The following is an 18,977-nucleotide window of genomic DNA, read 5'->3' on the forward strand; positions in this document are numbered from 1 at the left end:
CCAGCTCGAATTCTTGCTGGACTGCAAGCGCAGATTTCGGCGCTGGCGGGCTCCTTGGCAGGAGGAACGCATCGGAAAGACGTCTCTCTCCCTGTCAAGAAGTCTTAGGATTCCCTTCTCCTGTGTTACCGTCTCAGTCAGAGTCGGTTCTCTCTCCTGTATCAGCGGATGGAAGGAGGCGCTCTTCCCTTCGGCAGACGCTTGTCGTCTTCCAGGCATCAATCGCCCAAGAAGCTTTCTCCTGGTGACTACATCTCTCCAGTAGGAAGGGATCTAGCGCCTAGTAGGCGTTCGTCTAAAGACAGGCGTACAGCCTCGTCTTCTCGCTCATTTCCGAAGATCCTTCATTCCCCGGATAAGAGAGCCTACTCTTTGATGGATTCGTCAAGAGACAGGATCTCGCCTTTTGTTAGGCGCCTTGAGCCTAGAGGGCGCTACTCCCCAAGTAGACGCTCTCCCGCTCCCAAGCGCGGTGCGGGAGGTAGGCGCTTTTTCGCCAAGGATAGGCGCTTTTCTCCTGATAGGCGCGGCTCTCCTTTTAGCCGCTCTGTTCAGGACAGGCGTGTAGAGCCTGAAAGATATGTCTCTTCTGGGAGACTACCTTTTGAAGAGACACACAAGTCTGGATCGAAGTTTGTGGAGCATGGTAGACGCCCGGTCACCTAGTAGGCGACCTTCTCCAGGGCTTTCGCTCTCCTGTAAGTAGGCGCCAAGAGCCTAGTAGGCGTTCGCCTCATGGTAGGCGCAGCTCGCCTGGCAGCCGCTCTCCTTTGAACAGGCGCATGGATCCTGTGAAGCGCCTTGAGCATAGTAGGCTCTCCTCTCCTAGCAGGCGCTGCCCCTTTGGAAGCCCGAAATTCTAGGAGTAGGATTAGGATCAAAGAGCATGCACTCATCAGAGTAGGAAGGACTCATTCGAGAGGAGCTCTCCAGAAACTTTGGCTTCCCCTGATAGACGCCAGTCGGCTACTAGACACTCTCTAGACAGACGCACTTCTTTAGAGAAGGCTAACTGCCCTCGTAAAGAAGCGGAGGGTTCTTCAGTGGATGAAGTTGAACCTTCAGAAGAGGATTTGGTGAAGGACTCGTCTGTTTCGTCCTATAAGATCCTTACAGATCTCCTTCTTCAAGAGTTTGGAGACTCCCTTACTCCCGTCGCTCCTCCGTCTCCTCTCTCTTTATTCTCGACTTCGAAGAAGACGAAAGTTTCCTCTTGTGTGAGGATGAAGCCAACCATCTCAATGAAGAAGGCTTTGAGAGGTTTTGGTGATTGGCTGCTTTCTAAGGAAGAGAAAGGGAAAGACTGTGTTTTCTTTCCCTCCTTCCAAGCTTACGGGCAGACTGGGGTTTTGGTACGAGTCTGGAGAACCCCTAGGCCTGGGTCTTCCTTCATCGGCGGATGCGGACTTCTCTTCCCTGGTAGATGCAGCACGACGCTCGGCTCTTTTGTCTGCTAAGACTACCTGGGCTATGAACGAGCTTGACCACCCCTGCTGAAGGGAATGTTTAGGGTCTTGGAAGTCTTCAACTTCCTTGACTGGTCTTTGGGGGTCTTGGCTAAGAAGACTCAGAACCCGGATGCTATTTCGCCAGAAGATCTCAACAGTGTGCTAACGTGCATTGATAAAGCAGTTAGAGATGGATCGAGCGAAATAGCCTCCCTGTTTGGAGCAGGGATCCTTAAGAAGAGATCAGTCTTCTGCCTCTTTTTTTCTTTTCGACTAAGTCTGTTTCTCATGCCCAAAGAGCCTCTCTTCTGTATTCGCAGCTCTCGCCTCTGCTATTTCCGAAGAAGATAATACAGGACATCTCAGGATCTATCTCTGCAAAGGCGACTCAGGACATGCTCGCAGCAGTCAGCACGGAAGCCTAGGACCTCCTTCCAGACGAAGACGAAGAAGGAGACGCCAGCTAGACAGGAGCCCCTTTCGAGGGGGCCCTCCTTCTAGAGCCTCTACCTCGAGAGGTAATAGACCTTTCAAGAGAGGTAGATCCTTCTCACGCTCTGCCAGAGCTAAGAAGTAGGGAAGTAGTCCTCCAAACACCAGTAGGTGCCAGGCTTCTAAGATTCTCGGAAGCCTGGGCAAACAAAGAGAGGCGGGACAACTGGTCCCTCTCTATTATCCGGAAAGGATATCTGATTCCCTTTACGGAAAGACCACCGTTGACAACGACTCCGAGGAGTTGGTGGCCAGGTACAGGGACCCCATCATGAGCCTTGCTTTAACACAAGCAGTGGAACAAATGTTCGAGAAAGAGGCTATAGAGCTAGTGAGCGACCCTTGCTCAGCGGGGCTTTTACAACCGCCTTTTTCTAGTTCCAAAAGCCTCAGGAGGATGGAGACCGGTTCTGGATGTAAGCGCCCTGAATTTCTTTGTAGAAAAGAGGAAGTTCGCCATGGAGACGACATCCTCAGTGTTGGCGGCCCTTCGGCCAGGGGACTGGATGGTGTCCCTAGATCTTCAGGACGCTTACTTCCATGTGCCTATCCATCCTTCTTCAAGGAAATACCTCAGGTTCATGATGGGAGGATAAGGATATTCCAGTTCAGGGCTTTGTGCTTCGGCCTTTCAACAGCCCCTCAGGTCTTCACAGGCCTAATGAAAAATGTAGCAAGATGGCTACATTTGGAGGGAGTCAGAGTGTCCCTTTACTTGGACGACTGGCTAATCAGAGCCAAGTCGCAGAAAAGATGTTTGGAGGACCTACAAAAGACCCTTTTCATGGCAAGTTCTCTGGGACTTTTGGGTGAACTTTCAAAAGTCTCAGTTGATCCCCAGTCAAGATCGTATCTATCTGGGGAATTCGGATGGCTTCTCTGGATTTTCGGGCTTTTCCGTCTCCAGAAAGGATAGCCCGAGGGTCAGAGAAAGTCAAAGCCTTCCTAGAGAAAGAAGTATGCACAGCGAGGGAGTGGATGAGTTTGTTGGGGACACTCTCCTCGTTGGAGCAATTCCTTTCTCTAGGAAGGTTGCACCTCAGACCTCTCCAGTTCTTTCTACATCGAAACTGGAGGTGTCGTTCGCAAAACCTAGAGTTCTCCTTCGAGATCTCAGGGAAATCAAGAAGGACCTCTGGTGGGCCAACCCTCTCAGGTTTTCAAAAGGGATGTCCCTTCACATTCCGAACCCCAACCAAGTGTTGTATTCCGACGCCTCGGAAACAGGTTGGGGAGCAACGCTCGGCTCAAGAGAAGTGTCAGGCACCTGGAAGAAGGAACAGGTGACCTGGCACATCAACAAGAAGGAGCTGATGGCAGTTTGGCTAGCTTTGAAAGCTTTCGAGCCCCACGTCCTAGCTTCAGCAGTACAGATCAACTCGGACAACACCACGGCCTTGGCTTACATCAGGAAGCAGGGGGGGACTCACTCTTTCTCCCTGTACGAGACAGCAAAAGAACTTCTGCTTTGCAGAGCAAAGGGAGATTTGTCTCCTTACCAGGTTCGTACAGGGAGAAAAGAACGTCAGAGCAGACCTCCTAAGCAGGAAAGATCAAGTCCTGCCTGCAGAGTGGACTCTTCACGAGGATGTTTGCCAGGACCTGTGGAAGCTTTGGGGCAAGCCTCATATAGACCTCTCGCCACAGCCAAGAATGCGAGGATAGCCAACTACTGCTCTCCGATATCGGGACCCGAGGGCAGTGTCGATAGACGCGTTTCTACTAGATTGGAAGGGTCTAGACATGTATGCTTTTCCTCCATTCAAGATACTGGGAGAGACTCTAAAGAAATTTGCAGAATCGGAGGCAGCAAGGATGACGCTGGTTAAGCCCACGTTCTGGCCCACCACAAGTATGGTTCACCAGAGGTACTGGAATGGTTAGTAGATCTTCCGAGAACATTACCACAGAGGATCGATCTGCTCAGACAACCCCACTTCGAGAGGTATCACAAAAACCTCCCCGCTCTAGATCTGACTGGCTTCAGACTGTCAAAAGTTTGGTCAGAATGAGAGGCTTTTCGGCAAGAGTTGCAACGGCTATCGCAGCAGCAAGAAGGCCTTCTACCCTTAGAGTCTACCAATCGAAGTGGGACGTCTTTCGGCGATGGTGTAGGAAACATCACTTTTCCTCTTCCAGTACCTCTGTGACCCAAATAGCAGACTTCTTACTTTTCCTTAGGGAAGAAAGTGGATTGGCGGTATCAACCATTAAAGGCTATCGTAGCATGCTATCTGCAGTGTTTAGGCACAGAAACTTAAACATTTCAGAAGATAAGGACCTTCATGATCTAATAAGATCGTTTGAAACATCCAAGAAGGTTTCTCCAGGGATTCCGAGTTGGGGAATCTGGATGTAGTGCTACGTTACCTTAGGTCCAATAAGTTCGAACTGCCTCAGTCTGCCTCGTTTAGAGACCTCACGAAGAAGACAATTTTTCTCATGGCTTTGGCTTCCGCAAAGAGGGTTAGTGAACTCCATGCACTAGAAGGAAATGTGGGATTCAGAGGAGATGCAGCTATCTGTTCGTTCCTTCCTTCGTTCTTGGCTAAGAACGAGAACCCCTCAAATCCTTGGCCTAGGAGCTTTGCAGTCCAAGGCTTGTCTGCATTAGTAGGCGAGGATGCAGAGAGGTCGCTTTGCCCAGTACGAAGTTTTAAAGTTCTATCTTACAGAAAGAAACAAAAAACTTAAGGGCAATGATGTCAACCTTTGGTGCTCTGTAAGAGATCCAAGGAGGACTCTTTCGAAGAATGCGCTTTCTTTCTTTATCAGAAGCCTGGTGAAAGAAGCGCATGCGATATGTGATGAAAGTCAATTCAAAGTTCTTAAGGTCAAAGCTCATGAGGTAAGAGCTATTGCCACGTCATTGACTTTTAACAAAAACATATCCCTGAGTAATATTATGAAGGCAACATTCTGGCGTTGCAACTCAGTCTTTGCAAACCACTATCTGAGAGACGTCAAAATTACGTATGAAAAGTGCTTCGGGTTAGGCCCGTACGTATCGGCGGATTCGGTGCTGGGGCAGGGAGCTGAGACATATCCTTTGTAGTATATATTTTTTCCCCTTGTTAGGTTGTAAGTTTTTGGTTGTTTGAAAGAACATGCGGGTAGGCATGTTTTTTCATTTCGTAGTCTAACAATGATTAGATTGGTTAGGTGATCGGTTTATGTTGGAGCTCCTTGCAATGATAGTGGTTAGGTTCTGTCATATAAGTGGGCGAATCCCCGTTGACAGATCCTGCTCGGATTCTATCAAGTAAGCGGTGGATAACCAAATCCCTTTTCGATAGAACCCAAAGAGTCTGTCAGCTGTAGGTCACGCCCTCGCTGAAGCTCTTAAGGCAACGCAGACTCATAGGAACAGTAACTACGAAGTCTTCTGCCTAAACAGGTAAGAACCAAGGTTGTATTTACATCCTACACTAGTGTTGTTTTCCCCTTTTTTCCATATTTATATTGCTGTCTCTTTCCCTCCACCAAGGGTGTCAATCAGCTAAGTATATATCTGACAGGAAAGTTCATGTACAAAAATGTTATTGTTAGTATACAATAAGGTTTTGTACATACTTACCTGGCAGATATATACGATTGATGGCCCGCCCAGCCTCCCCTCAGGAGACAGGTGGAAGGAAAAATTCTGGCTGGAAAGGGAGATTGGTTCTTACAGCCGCCACCCAGCGGCGGGTAAGGTAGATCACCTGACCTACCTGTCGCTTGTGCCGCGAGTTTTGAATTCTGTCGTGACGTCAGAGACGTATAGCTAAGTATATATCTGCCAGGTAAGTATGTACAAAACCTTATTGTATACTAACAATAACATTTTACCATAAATTTGAAATGAAAGTAACTTATGGGTTGTGCTGATTAATATACGTATTCTTAGAAGCAATCCTCATGTTTGTTTTCTTGTAGTCAGTGAAACTGATAAGATATGGAGTAGTAGAGTATTAATGATGGTAATACTGTACCTGAGAAATTATGCAAATCCTACTTAAAACTTTGATATAACATCCTTCTTGAAGTGTACCATGGTTTCCTCCTACTGTACTTATTAAATTTTTGCTTAGTGAAGTTTTTACAAATATGTGGTAGGCTTTTTTAAACAAAGTACTGAATGTTTTTATCTGATAAGTACTTATAGAAAGAAATAGTTATATTCTCTTGTCTTTGTGATAAATATTATATATGATGAATTAATTGTAATGTTTATATCTCAGTTTAACAAGCTATAGAGGAGTGTTTTTCATTTCTCAAAATACAGAGTATACTATTTAATATCTCAAAAAATTGAAGGCTAACATTTACTATCACAAAAGTAATCAAAATCCTTCACAGTGGTAACCAAAATGGAGTTGCACCTACAACATAAAATTAAATGTTCCTGATATGCATATTTAATTATCTTTAAGCAAGGCATCATTCCTTCAAAATCTGGACTACTTTCCACATTCCAGCACACCTGAAACTTTAGCCAACCGGGATCGATGTCAAGTAGGTCAAATATCCCTCTACGATGGCCCACTTGGTCAGTTTGGTGAAGGTGGCAAGTATGGTGATCTCTTCTGTGCAGCACTACGGAATTATGGCATGCTATGTATTGGCCTCTACAGGTGAGTAGGCACAGAGCCACCCCCGATCTGCACCTTACACCAACTTTGTATCCACAGCTCTCTTCCATGTATGTAAAAGAAGGCTGGCAGAGTCAGCAATTGTCACTCTACCTGTTTTATGGGGAGTGGTGCAGCTAGGGCTTGAGAAACCATATATGACGCTTGGAGAGAAAATCTCCCCCTTTCTTATAAATATAACCATTTTAGTCCCAGCAGCTTATATATTGGTCATTTCAAGTTCTACTCGTATTGCTCCATCCTTTTATCACACAAGTATTTTTTTCTTTGGCCCCATTACTAATACAGTCAGTTCTCATCCAGAAGGACTTCAGTCAGTGTTTTTCACCGCTCACAAGTAGTAAACAGAATTGCTATCATACCATGTTTCATTTGGTGGTGTACCTAATCACCATGGATCATTTACACCACTGAGCTCACTATACTTTTATTTATCCAACAGCAGAGTGTAGATACATATACAGTATTTAATTTTCAAGTAGTTAAATAGTTTTTCCAAGTGCTACTGTAACTTTAAACATAACAGGCATATTTTCAGCTACCAGTAAGCAAAATCAAAGCATATTCAGTAATGAAAACTAAATCTGTAATTAGATCATTTTGTGAAAATGTTACTGAAATTTGAAGGAAAAAAATGGCACTTTTTGCTAATGCCAGACCCAATACTTTATTAAATATATACTTAAAAGAAAACTCTATTCTAAAATTTAATTGGACACTTATTTTCACTCCTCTGTATATTAAGGATGAATTGTTTTGGAATTTTACAATACACAACAAAGGGAAATGAACAGATTTAAAATTATCTAGAGGGCATCTTTTTTTTTAATATTTAATAAATAGAGGGCTATATATTTTTATCCATATCCAATTTTATTAGTATTGCCAATAGTACACTGATTACAAAGTTGTAGCCATGTAATTATATTATACTCTACACTACAGTATATGAAGATTTTGACACATGGTGTGATAGCAATAAACAAGTGTGGGAACTCGTACACTAGTGTTGCAATTTTTAGTAACCCTGGCATTCAAAACTGAGACACCGCAGCACTTCATACTGGCATGATGGCCAATATTCAGCAATGATTTATCAATTGATCAGCTCTTTTATGCATAAGTTGAAATTTTCAGTTTTCACTACTCATTCACTCTTTATTTATACGCATTCACAACACCCACATAAAAAAGTGTTTCTGCAGCACAGCACAGATTTCTTAACAGAGGCCTTTCACAAATTTGCTTACATCATAACAGCTGAGTCGGAACTTGCCAAGTATGCAGAGAGAATGACATTCACACAGTAACTGCACTGACATCAAGTTCTACAATTCATCATGAATATAACTTCTTGTTTTAACACTCCTTGCTCCCTTTTCCTGACCTCTTCAGTAACCCCTTTTAGCAGTGATTCATTATCCTTGAGAAACCTGTCATATGAGGAGACTTCCACTGGTCCATTGTCCAATTCTTATTGATGTTACCTGATTATTGCCTATAATTTCACTTCACTGATATATATACAGTACTTGAAATGAGTTATGTTTGCTTTAAGATAGAGATTGAATTATTTGCATTATATTCAGGTCAATCTGTTATAGGTGCTTGCTTTATCATGACATTTAATACTCTTTAAATTCTTGTTAGTTTCTGTCCCTTAATAATACTGTGCTTCAGAAAGTCCAATTCTTTGATCTCTATTTGAGAGAGGAAATTATTGCTTGGCGTGTTCACTAAGGCTCTTTTAGAATAAACAGAAAACTCCTTGATGTACATTAACTTGCTTTTAGGTTTAGGGTATTTTGAAGTGTGCATTCTTGATGAATTCTCATTGTTATGTCTAAATTAGGTACTTTCTCTTGAGGCATTGCTATTATAATCACAGAAAATGCTACAATGAAAAGGTGATTCCATTTATGTAAAGAAATAGTTTTGACTTATTTTATTCAAGCAGTAATACATGCTTATAAAGTAATGTTGATATACGGTGCCAGGTAACCTAGTATCCTGTGAAGGTTACTTTGAAATTTACAGGATCACTTGGGTCATGTAAATCAGGAGATTTTCTGCTGGCTCTAGTAGAGGCTTGTTGAACGCACCATTGACTGAAAACAAGAAACTGTCACACTGACAAGAAGTGTCTTGTTCTGTCATGGTGCTGTCAGTTCACACATTTATGTCCCACAGTTTACGTCTCAGTTTGACGAGATAAAAGATACTTCTTCGTGACTGTTCATGTTACCTCCAGCTCAAAATATGCAGTTTCTTGTAATTTTTTGGCACTTATACTCTTCTATTCTTCTCTTTGTTGTGAGTGCTCCAACTTTCATATCCCCTCCCTCCCTTTGCAAATCTTTAGAGAATTAAAATTTTGTATCATATGCAGCAGGTGAACATAAAGTATGCCTTTGAAACTTTACTGAATGAATATGAACTAAATCCATGATTGCGCCTGAGTTGTGTAATGTTTTTCTTCATTTATTTCATAAACGATCGTAGTATATTACAGCATTAGCTTTCAATGCTATTTACTATAATGGTAAGTTATTCTAGCCAGACCAGTCCTATTTTATTTATGCTTTTTTATCATGTTGGTATGATTATGTTTCTGGTGTAAGAATGATAAGTGAATAAAATAACTCCCGTGTGACTGAAGGGTTTCTCTACTGACTTACTCTTGTGTTCTTAAAACTGAAACGCTGAAGAACTTGTACTACTCCTTAAACGATATAAATGCTGCACTCATTATTTTTGTATATTTAAATTACTGACTTTTAAAAAAAAAATAACAGTTATACAATTATAAACTACCCTCATGTAAAACCGATACCGTAATCAATTTGGGTATCATAAATTTGTTTATGTGAAAATAGTAACTGATCAGAATACGTACTGAAATTAGTTCGTTAATACTAGTATGTGGTTACTACATGCCAAAGCAGTATACTTTGCATTCGAAAGGTAAATGGGGATTGAGCTTTTTTATGAATGAGCTAAATGTGCATATTATTCTGTCACTTAATTCTACTTAGCACCTGACCAAATACATACATTTCTTAAAATATGCTAACTGATATAAATCAAGTGTTACATACAGTCTTAACACAGTCAAGGAAATATAAAATGAAACTTGTAGACCCAAACTTACACCCAAGTATAGTGGGATAGAACTTTAAATTTTACATGGCGCTAAACCTTCCCCACCACATGTAATCATTTTACATTGTGTGCTTTACGCATCAAGGAAAAATTATGCAGTTCTTTATGCATTCTGTCCATGGATCATACTCCCTAATCTGGTCATTAGATTCTGTGCACTGATAAACTATTTGTGATATATCTAACTTTCATAATGCTGGCTCTCCTTTCATGTCTGTCTTTTCCCCCATCTTCCTCTGTGGAAGATTTAAGAGGTTTTTTTATTTCATTGAATTGTATATGGACCATCCCACAAAAGCTATTCATCCCATATGAGGAAGAAACCTTGCAGGGAAGGTGGCCAGCCAGGATAGCATAAAATAAGCATTATTTACACAAGAGAAGAAAATGCTGAAAAGTATAGTAGTTAAAACAGAAAGCCTGAAAAAGACATACCATTATGGCCCATGCTGTGAAAAGTTCTAGTGTAGTGTTTGAAACTAAATATCCATCTGAATGGGAAATGGAACATAAGACAGGTAGTGGAATAAATCAAAGATTCCTTTATTTTAAGCATTTGTGTTTATTATGTAACTACGTTTAATAGTCTATTAAATTAATTTATAAGGGAAGGTGAATTGTATATTTGGAGATTATAAATGAAATATTCCATTCTTCCCTTTGTAGGGTAAGGTGAATCCTGTGGTATGAATCAAGGCTGGATACTCTATTAATTTCTTTGGTTGAAGGTGATCCCTTTTGAAATGACAAAGTCTTTTAAATTTTGTCATGCCAGTGAATAAATTTACCATCTACTACAGTCTAAATCAGTATAGTTTACTTCCATCAAACCCCCAGAAACGTTGCTCCTATTTGCTTATTGAAACAGATGTCAGTAGTAATTATGAATAGTATATGATGTAGCTGCTATTTGAAACATCATCGAACATTGATTTCTACCTTGCTGTTATCAAGCAAGTTACATTCCTTCGTAATTATTACAGTATAAGTTTTTGGCATGTTGTAATTACTATTGCTGATATAACTGTTCATTTATTTCAATCAAATTTTGGCCTTACTTTGCCTTGCTAAATTTAATATGATGCGTACTTCACAATATAATCTTCAGTAATTCTGTGAAAAAAAAAAAATTTACTTAGCTAAGTGACTAATTTTTGTAAGAGGATAGTTGACTATGAATTGAGATACTAGTAATACTAGAATTCTAAACTTTTTTTCATTCTTCCTTACACCAGATGTCTTTAAAACCTAAATTAAGTGATAACTTTGTGAATAATGCATTAGATATATGTTTTTTAATAGGTTCTGGTGTTGCTGATATTACATAAGTTTTTGCCAAAATAGGAAGAATACTAAGTTTTTAAAAAGTTCTAATTATTTGTTCGATACTTTGGAAAATTACTCAAAATTGGATATGGAAAAATTTGTATTCAGTTGAAATCGTGTCAAAATTATAATACTATTCCTTTTGATATTTCTTCAGCTTTAAAATGTATTCAGAAATATTTTGGGTAAAGCTTTTATAAAATCCCTTTAAAAGGACTGGTTTACGAATGTATGTGTGCAAAAGTTGTGAGTGCATGCCAAGTAATGTGCATGATTCTTTATGCAAAGATCATTCAAGGTACTTCATCCAAAGTAACAAAGTAAACATAAAAGAAACAAAATCATCAGTGACATTGCAACTTTGTATGTCATTTGCAATCAACTAAGAAATTAATTAGGGTTATTAACATATCAGAAAGTTATGGATATGACTTTTGACCATGCTTTTTTTCCATCCTAAGCAGTCTTTTACAGTTTTCTTAAGCTCCAAAGATATTGCGTATCAAAAGGTCGTAGCTTCATGATGAATTAGTATAAAAATTTAATGAATAGATGTTGATATAATGAAGTCTCACAGTTCACTCATTCGAGAACTGACTGTATCTGATTATTTTTGCACCTTCACCCTTTTTATGGTACTGTATTTAATATCAAGCAGAATTCTTCCTCAAAACAAAGAGTGCCTTTTGCATCAAAGTCTGGTTTGCTAAAATAGGTTACTGTAATGTATTTCAAGATTGTACTTGCACCTGGCTTGTTAAATTCCTATCGTAATTTATTCAGAACTATGTAAGTAGGCTTTGTAAAGTATGTAAACCTGCTTTTAAACACACGGCTTATGAGACGTTTCTGCACTTCTTGTACAGTAGCATGGCTAATGAACAAGCTTGTAAACTGTTTGCAAAGATCGGGAGGAACTCGTTTTTTGATATATCATTTTCGTTATGCTCGTGAGATATGAAATTGATTTACAGAACACTCCGTATGACTCCTCAATCTGGCGTTGGTTTGGACTGCAGATTCCGCGACACATCAAGTTCGTGTGACGCATCGTCCAAGCGGTATGTGATAACCAACCCACCGGATGACTTCACGTTGCTGCCCACTGACCAGGTGTTCATCCTCATGCAGTTTGATCCCGGCCTTGAATACAAGCCTAACCGAGGTGACATGGCCAAGGAGGACAACTCCTGACTCCTCCTCTGTAGCGCCCTCACTGATGGACCCTACTCCTACATCTGAAGAGTCCAGCGCTGCACCGACACTACACCAACACCATAACACACCACCCGCTCATCAGCTGCTGCTGTCGTTCGCCAATTGCTCATAGTTGTGCATCAGCGTTCGGCAGCTGCCACGTGCTGTGCCTCAGCCGTCCTCCCCACTACAGTCTCCCACCCTTGTCTCCTCCCCCCTTCCCCTCCACAGTATTGACCTACATTCCCTGTAGCAGCCCTCATTTCCCTTAGTGGGTTTTTGGTCTATTGTGTTCCAGATGGTCCCAGCAGAAGAAGAGGTGTTGTACACCTCACTACATGAGCAGGTGGCCCATGTGTGCTTTGTCAGTCTTAGTTCATATGTGTTCATGCTGTTCTGTAGTTGCTCATTTTTCAAGAAGAGTGAATTGACAAATCTTTAATTTATGATCTTTAACATCTTTGTATATATTGATGGTTGAATGAGTATTCTTTGTGTGTTCTTCTCTACTTTTGTGTGGGATCGCAGACTTTTGAAATAGGGAAATTCACAATGTAACAGAATGTTCCAACTATGCAAAGTTGCTACCTTGACTCACTCGCTAGTGTCCCAGGTGGTTGGGCGTAGCTCCATTGTTAGCCCTGAGTTTAGTTGCCCGTTGTAAGTCAGCCTGCACATGCCCGGCTCACAGACACACCGGCCAATGCAGCCGAACAAGTCACACCTGCAGCAAGTGCTCATGTATTCAGGGTCCTTCAAACTCCCCTGGACACGTGCCACAGACCAGTCTGAGGCAGTGCTCATTTGATCATGTCAAGGCAATGCAGTCGTATGCTTGCAGTGAATGGAGAAGCACTGGGCAACTGGTGCTGTGGTATGGATGGTCCAGGTCTGTTTGAGAGTGAGGATGCTACAATAGAAAGATAACTATTAAGCCTATCTTTTTGATGTATTTTTTTGTAATTTGTGGAAAGCATGTAGGTAGATGAAGTTGTCTTAATTCAGTAACAATTTCTTTTATTGTCTTTGTTGTGTTCTTATGAGATAATGTTTTGTTCATAAGCATTTAATTTTTTTATTTCCTCATCTAACCATTCATTATTGTTTTTAACCAGATTTTATAAATTCTGGTATTACAACCACATTTTCACAAGCACTATATAGCCAGGGATAGTTGTTCAGTAAGACTTAGGCCCAGACGTATTTAAATGCGATTTGTTTAGAAGAGTGTGAAAAATAATGTGTTATAGTTTTTTACTTAGTTGTGATGATACATTGACAGAGTTTTCTGATTAATGCGTCAGTGTAAATAATAAAGAATTCTTGTCTTACAAGAAGAAATTGTCAAAATGTGTGAAATTGTCAAAATGTGTGAGAAGTTGTATTTCACTAATCAAAATTAATGGCGCCATGTCCGTGAGGTGCCAGGGTGCTGGGTCCTGTGGGTCCTGGGCCCATTGTGGTCATCCGTGGCTACTAGCACAACCACCTCCACTAGAAGACAGCAGCAGAAGCAGCAGCGAGGGCCAAAGACCTCCATACACTTCTTATGATGGCTGATCTTATCATAAGCTTTTTAACTCAGAGAATTTTAAGTCAAGTCGTCACTACACAAAATGCTGAGGATCTAAGGTGGCCATGTCAACTGGTGGTACACGAGTGCATGTTTTACAATAACTGTTTTGTTGATTACATATCCTGAAAAGCGTGTGTTTTTATCCATGGTCTCAATGAGGGGCCAAGTCCACTTTGATCCACCAGTATATGGCTGTCTGTGGTCTCTTCTAGTGGTTGTGACCACTGGTGGCCCCCTTAGCTGATAATGAGGGTTTTCTCTTTATCTTGCTGAGCCACAGTGACCCCTGTGATCATATCCTAGTTGTATGGTATGCCATTCCACTTTTTCTGATGTTAACATTATCCTGTTTTGATCCACAGTGTGCAATGATGTATAATAATCCTGTTCCTACTTACAATAACCTTAGGAACTTGGTCCATAATGGCCGTTGATATCAGTGATAACACTCACTGATTATGCTTGAGTGTTAATATTCACCAGAGTGTCATTAATGTCTACTCATGCATATTTTCTCCAGTCCTAATAAAGCTGTGCTGCACGGAAGTATCTGTGAACATTGACAGTTGCTCAGCTAAGGTGAGGGCTTGACATCCATCACCACCAGCTGCAATGGGAGTGATTAGCGCATGAGCCAACAGGAAGGACTCAATAAGTGCTGCTGCTCTCTGGCTGCAACTGTGTTGTAATTGCCTTACAAATGCCAAGAGCTTAATAAGTTTTTATCTCTTCAATCATGGCTTAATCTTTTCATAATACTATCACAGACCACTAGCGGGTGCAGGGATGTGTCAGTCGACTAAAAGTTACGGAGATGAATGATTGTTGAAAATGAGTTCATAGTTTAGATTTTTAAGAAGTTTAAAACGTTTTGTTTTTATATTTTGTTAAGATAGACAGATATTATATGGCAAAACAAGTGAAGTGGAAATATACATATATAGAAACAAAAACAGACTTCATGCAATGTATGGGCAGCCGACTGACAACACTATGCTCCCAATTGTCCACCTCCCTCATTTTCTTTGAACTATGCAGAGACAGAATCAGGAAAAAAGAAAGGTATCAGGCTCCGAAAGGGGCCACTTGTTTATATTGATGAAATTGACAATTCCAGTATTTTATCAGAGGATTAAGGTCTTTCTTAATTCCTTGACTTTGTCCCTGCAGAAGTATATTGGTCATGCAGTCAAATTACTGGAAAATTATTTCTCATTAGTAACATAATGAAATGTGATATGTAATATAGATCAAGGTGTCATTTACTGCATGATAATCGTGCTTCTTTTGAAAATGTTTTATGAAATCACTATAAAGTATACTATTTATCCTGTTTCTTCTTCATATTTAAGGAAGAAATTTTTTAGTCTATTTTGTGTCCACTTGTGTTTCCCTGCCTTCTGCTCTGGCCTCTTCAAAATAATGAATAATGGTGACCTCTTGCCTCTGCTCTTTTTCAGTGTGGAATATTCTGGTCTTTTCAATTATGTAAAAATGAAGAAATGCTTTCTAAAGATAATTCAAATGTTAAGAAATGGAGTACGTAGCGTCACCACAAATTTCATAAGGTAAAAGGGGATGAAGTATTTGAAATTATGATGCACCATTGGATATCATCATATCATAATGACTCTGATGGAGTAGTGACATAATACTTTCTACAGTATAACTTTTCTACAGGGTTGCACTCAAGAAAATTAAAACAGATTAACGAGTAAGTACACACATGGAGTACATTTGCATTTTATCTGTAATTTTGGATTCATGTCATTTGACCAAAGTGCTGCTTATCCTCCAAACAGGCTCTTAATTTATCCTTTAACATGATCAATCAGTCGTATTGTATGTACGTAGTTGTTTAGGACATGAAAAAATTTATTGAATGAAAATTTACAAAAAACAATAAGACTGCACATAAAAATGATTGACATCTACATTTGTGTGGAACATTTGCCAAAATTTGTTTTTGTGATGCTCCCTCCCAATGACCTTCCTTCTGAATGTGCATAATACGTAGTAATACCCATAAAATCTGAATGTGCTTTATGCGTGTATCTTAGAGGTGTATGTATATGGAAATGTATATATATATATTACACCAGGTGAATCAAGACTAGCCAAAATCTAATTTAGCATACAGAATATTAACATATGCAGTATACACATGTGCTTGCATACACACACACACACACACACACACACACACATACACCTTTACACATACTGAGCTTCTGCATACTGCCAGGCCTTATTGTTACAGGATTTGGTGATGAGCACCCCCATATGTTATGGCACTCAAGTTTATTACACCCAGAAATGTATATTCCAACAGAGATTCTTATGGTAATTCAAGAGAATTAACTTTTTTATCCACTGAATTTATCAGGTGAACTCAAGATATCTGCTGGGGAAATAGGAGGCCTAAATTTTTCCAAACATTTTTAGAATGGTAAATTACACAACCTTAAACAAAAAACCTTTGTGTACCAAACGTGTGATTCTGCATAATAATATCATACTATCCTTAGGGTGCTAAACGTTAAAATGTTCGTAAGGAACCCAGTGAATCGGTGAAAACAAGAGGTCTTACAGTATACAACACACACAAAATTGATTGAGGCAATCACATTCAACGGGGTTAATACTAGTTCATCAGTCACTGCTCTCATGATTTTATACCTTTTATCATTTTTTTAAATAATCTTTGTTCTGAATCAGAGTCGTAATCTGACTGTTGTCCTTTACCTTGGCACCAATCTAGGGTGAGTCCAGCATATTTCTAACAACTCCAAGATAACTCTGGTGAATGATGTTGAAATGTAGAGATGCATTCAGATGCATAGCATCACTTGAATTTAACCAAAGTAACATTTTTGTAGTGATGGAAAATTCTTGGTTGAATCAGTACTCTCTAGTAATAGAGTGATCTTAAATAAGGTTATGTATAAAACTTTAAGGCAAAGAAAGACTTAACTGTTTTGATATACTTCAGTGGCAGTTCTATGTAGTTGTTCGAAATATCCTCGTCTCCCATCTTTACTGATGAGATCTGTTCACTTGATTAACCTGTGCTAAACTTTTTTGTCTTATCTGGGCTCTGCTCTGCAAACCCGCCTTACTAAGTCTTGTTTTGTTGCAGAAGCAATAAGGCAAATAAAAAAAGTTGTAGAAGTTTTAAGAACTGCTTGTTATGCAAAGTGGCTGATGCCATGATGCAGAAAATTTAAACGCAACATGGATTTCAGATTTTTCTAAGCTACTGTACATGTGATAAATGTTATTAATAGAGGAACTTTTTCTCTGGTGTAGTGTACAAATCTTCAAGTTCTTTTCACAACATAAGCGGATGTATTTATTACGAATCCTTCTGTCAGGCCAACCAAAATAGTACTTGCGTGCTCACTCTGCGTCTCAAAAAGATAAATCTGATTTGAATAGAATAAAAAATAAATTGGGATAAGAGGGTTAGAATTACAAGCAAAGATTTGCATATTATACCGTAGGTTTGCTTCCTCTGAATTCATGCTACCATCCAGTGGCATAGGGCTGGAGGTTCTGACTACATTATTTGTGATGCTAAGTTATCGCTCTAGCTGGACTAGATCCTAATTGGCTGATGTATCACAAGGTAATGCTGCCAAGAAGAGAAAAGGCCACTGGCATCTTTATTTAGTTAGTCACAATGTTGTTAGAATGTTTGGCCTCTGTGCGTGTGTGTTGGTGCGCCATCTCCTCAGGCCACTGCACAGCGGACTTGCGGCCTGGTTGGGGTTAAGATTCTTAACAAAATGACAAAATTACTAATGTACATCCTCCAGGGAAGAACAAGTGTTCTGACTGCATTTATTTTTATCAGTGATTGGGAGAAATACTACTGTGTCTAATAGCTCTGTTAGATGGAATTGTTGATATTGTTATATACTGAAATGCCACTTTGAAACTCTCAGCAAAAGAAAAAGGAAATTTTGCTCTTAGTTTTAGCCCCATCTATGGTTGTTATTGCGAGCCGATCTCTTGTGTCCTGCTGTCGTGCCCTCGTCTCACTGAGCATTTACTAATCTCATCTTGCCCTCTTCTCACTCTGTAGGAATACAAACAATCAAAATATTTTACACATCTGAAGTTAGCATTAAAGCTTACATAAGAGAGAATGATTATTTTATCTATGCAGAGTTTTGGGAAAGTATGTATGATATTCATACTCATTAAATAGGAGGTCTTTTTGCTTTGTATGGAATGAACACTCTTGAATATTATGTGAAAAATGATTCCATTTCACAGGGTGCAGTTTCCTCTCATGTTTATCAAAAGAAAAAGAAAAAAAAAGAGCAATGCATGCACAGGCAAGTTGGACTCGTTTCACTTAGTCGTATCAAAGGGTATATGTAACAACAAACACTTGAAGAAATTGTTTTCTAATTACGCGATGCAAAAGTCTCTATTATAATGACACGGGAAATATTGTAACTAATTGGTACAATGGATGCATAATGTTCTTTGTAGCACATTAAGGAAATATATATATATATATATATGAAGATATGGTTCTTTTTGATGTTTGTATAAGCAGCATTACCTCATGTAATCAAGGTTAGTTATTCACTAAGAAAGAAGGTGGATATTTAATTTTATATATACATATATATACGTACATATAGATATATCTATACACAGATATCTTGAGGAAAGGTTTTCGTGGGGCAGTGGACGGGACACAAGACATGGGATAACGTTGTGTTAATGTTTGTTTAATGTAAGGTATAAACTTATTACACTATGGTTCAGAACTGTTTTTATTTGATGAATATTTGAAGCAATAGAATAAATGCACCTCTGTTAAAACCTGTCTTTTCTTTGTTAAACCTCATTAGCTGTAAAACTTATTCCTTTTATATTTTAGGCAGTTTTCATTTTGGAATAACAGTAACTATGGAAAAAATCTTACATTAGTTCTGTTACTAATGTTTTATTTTTTATGATTTGAAATCTAGCTGATAATATATTGATCAGGGGTGTTTTAACAAAAGCTACAGCTGTTAAGCTCCTATGGAACTTTTTATATATAGTAAGCCAGTAGGGCCAATGATTTGACACTGTTTAAACCGTCCAGCAAATCTAGAACCTATGAGATAGAAGAATGCC

General features: G+C 39.6%; 1 protein-coding gene across 32 annotated transcripts in view; it reads left to right on the forward strand.

Moving 5' to 3' along the window:
• The window catches only part of LOC135207952 (calcium-activated potassium channel slowpoke-like), a 488,829-nt gene extending 470,152 nt beyond the window's left edge, over nucleotides 1-18,677 (forward strand). For 31 of the 32 annotated variants that reach the window (XM_064239943.1, XM_064239947.1, XM_064239940.1 and 28 more), the window contains 2 exons: nucleotides 6,401-6,556; nucleotides 12,037-18,677. In XM_064239943.1, the coding sequence (XP_064096013.1) occupies nucleotides 6,401-6,556; nucleotides 12,037-12,256 (376 nt within the window). In that variant the 3' untranslated portion in view covers nucleotides 12,257-18,677. The remainder of the gene's footprint in view (nucleotides 1-6,400; nucleotides 6,557-12,036) is intronic. The other variant, XM_064239971.1, reaches the window with a different exon arrangement.
• Nucleotides 18,678-18,977: the final 300 nt, after the last annotated feature.

The sequence above is a fragment of the Macrobrachium nipponense genome, chromosome 34 (genome assembly GCF_015104395.2).
Source record: "Macrobrachium nipponense isolate FS-2020 chromosome 34, ASM1510439v2, whole genome shotgun sequence".
NCBI classification, from domain to species: domain Eukaryota; kingdom Metazoa; phylum Arthropoda; class Malacostraca; order Decapoda; family Palaemonidae; genus Macrobrachium; species Macrobrachium nipponense.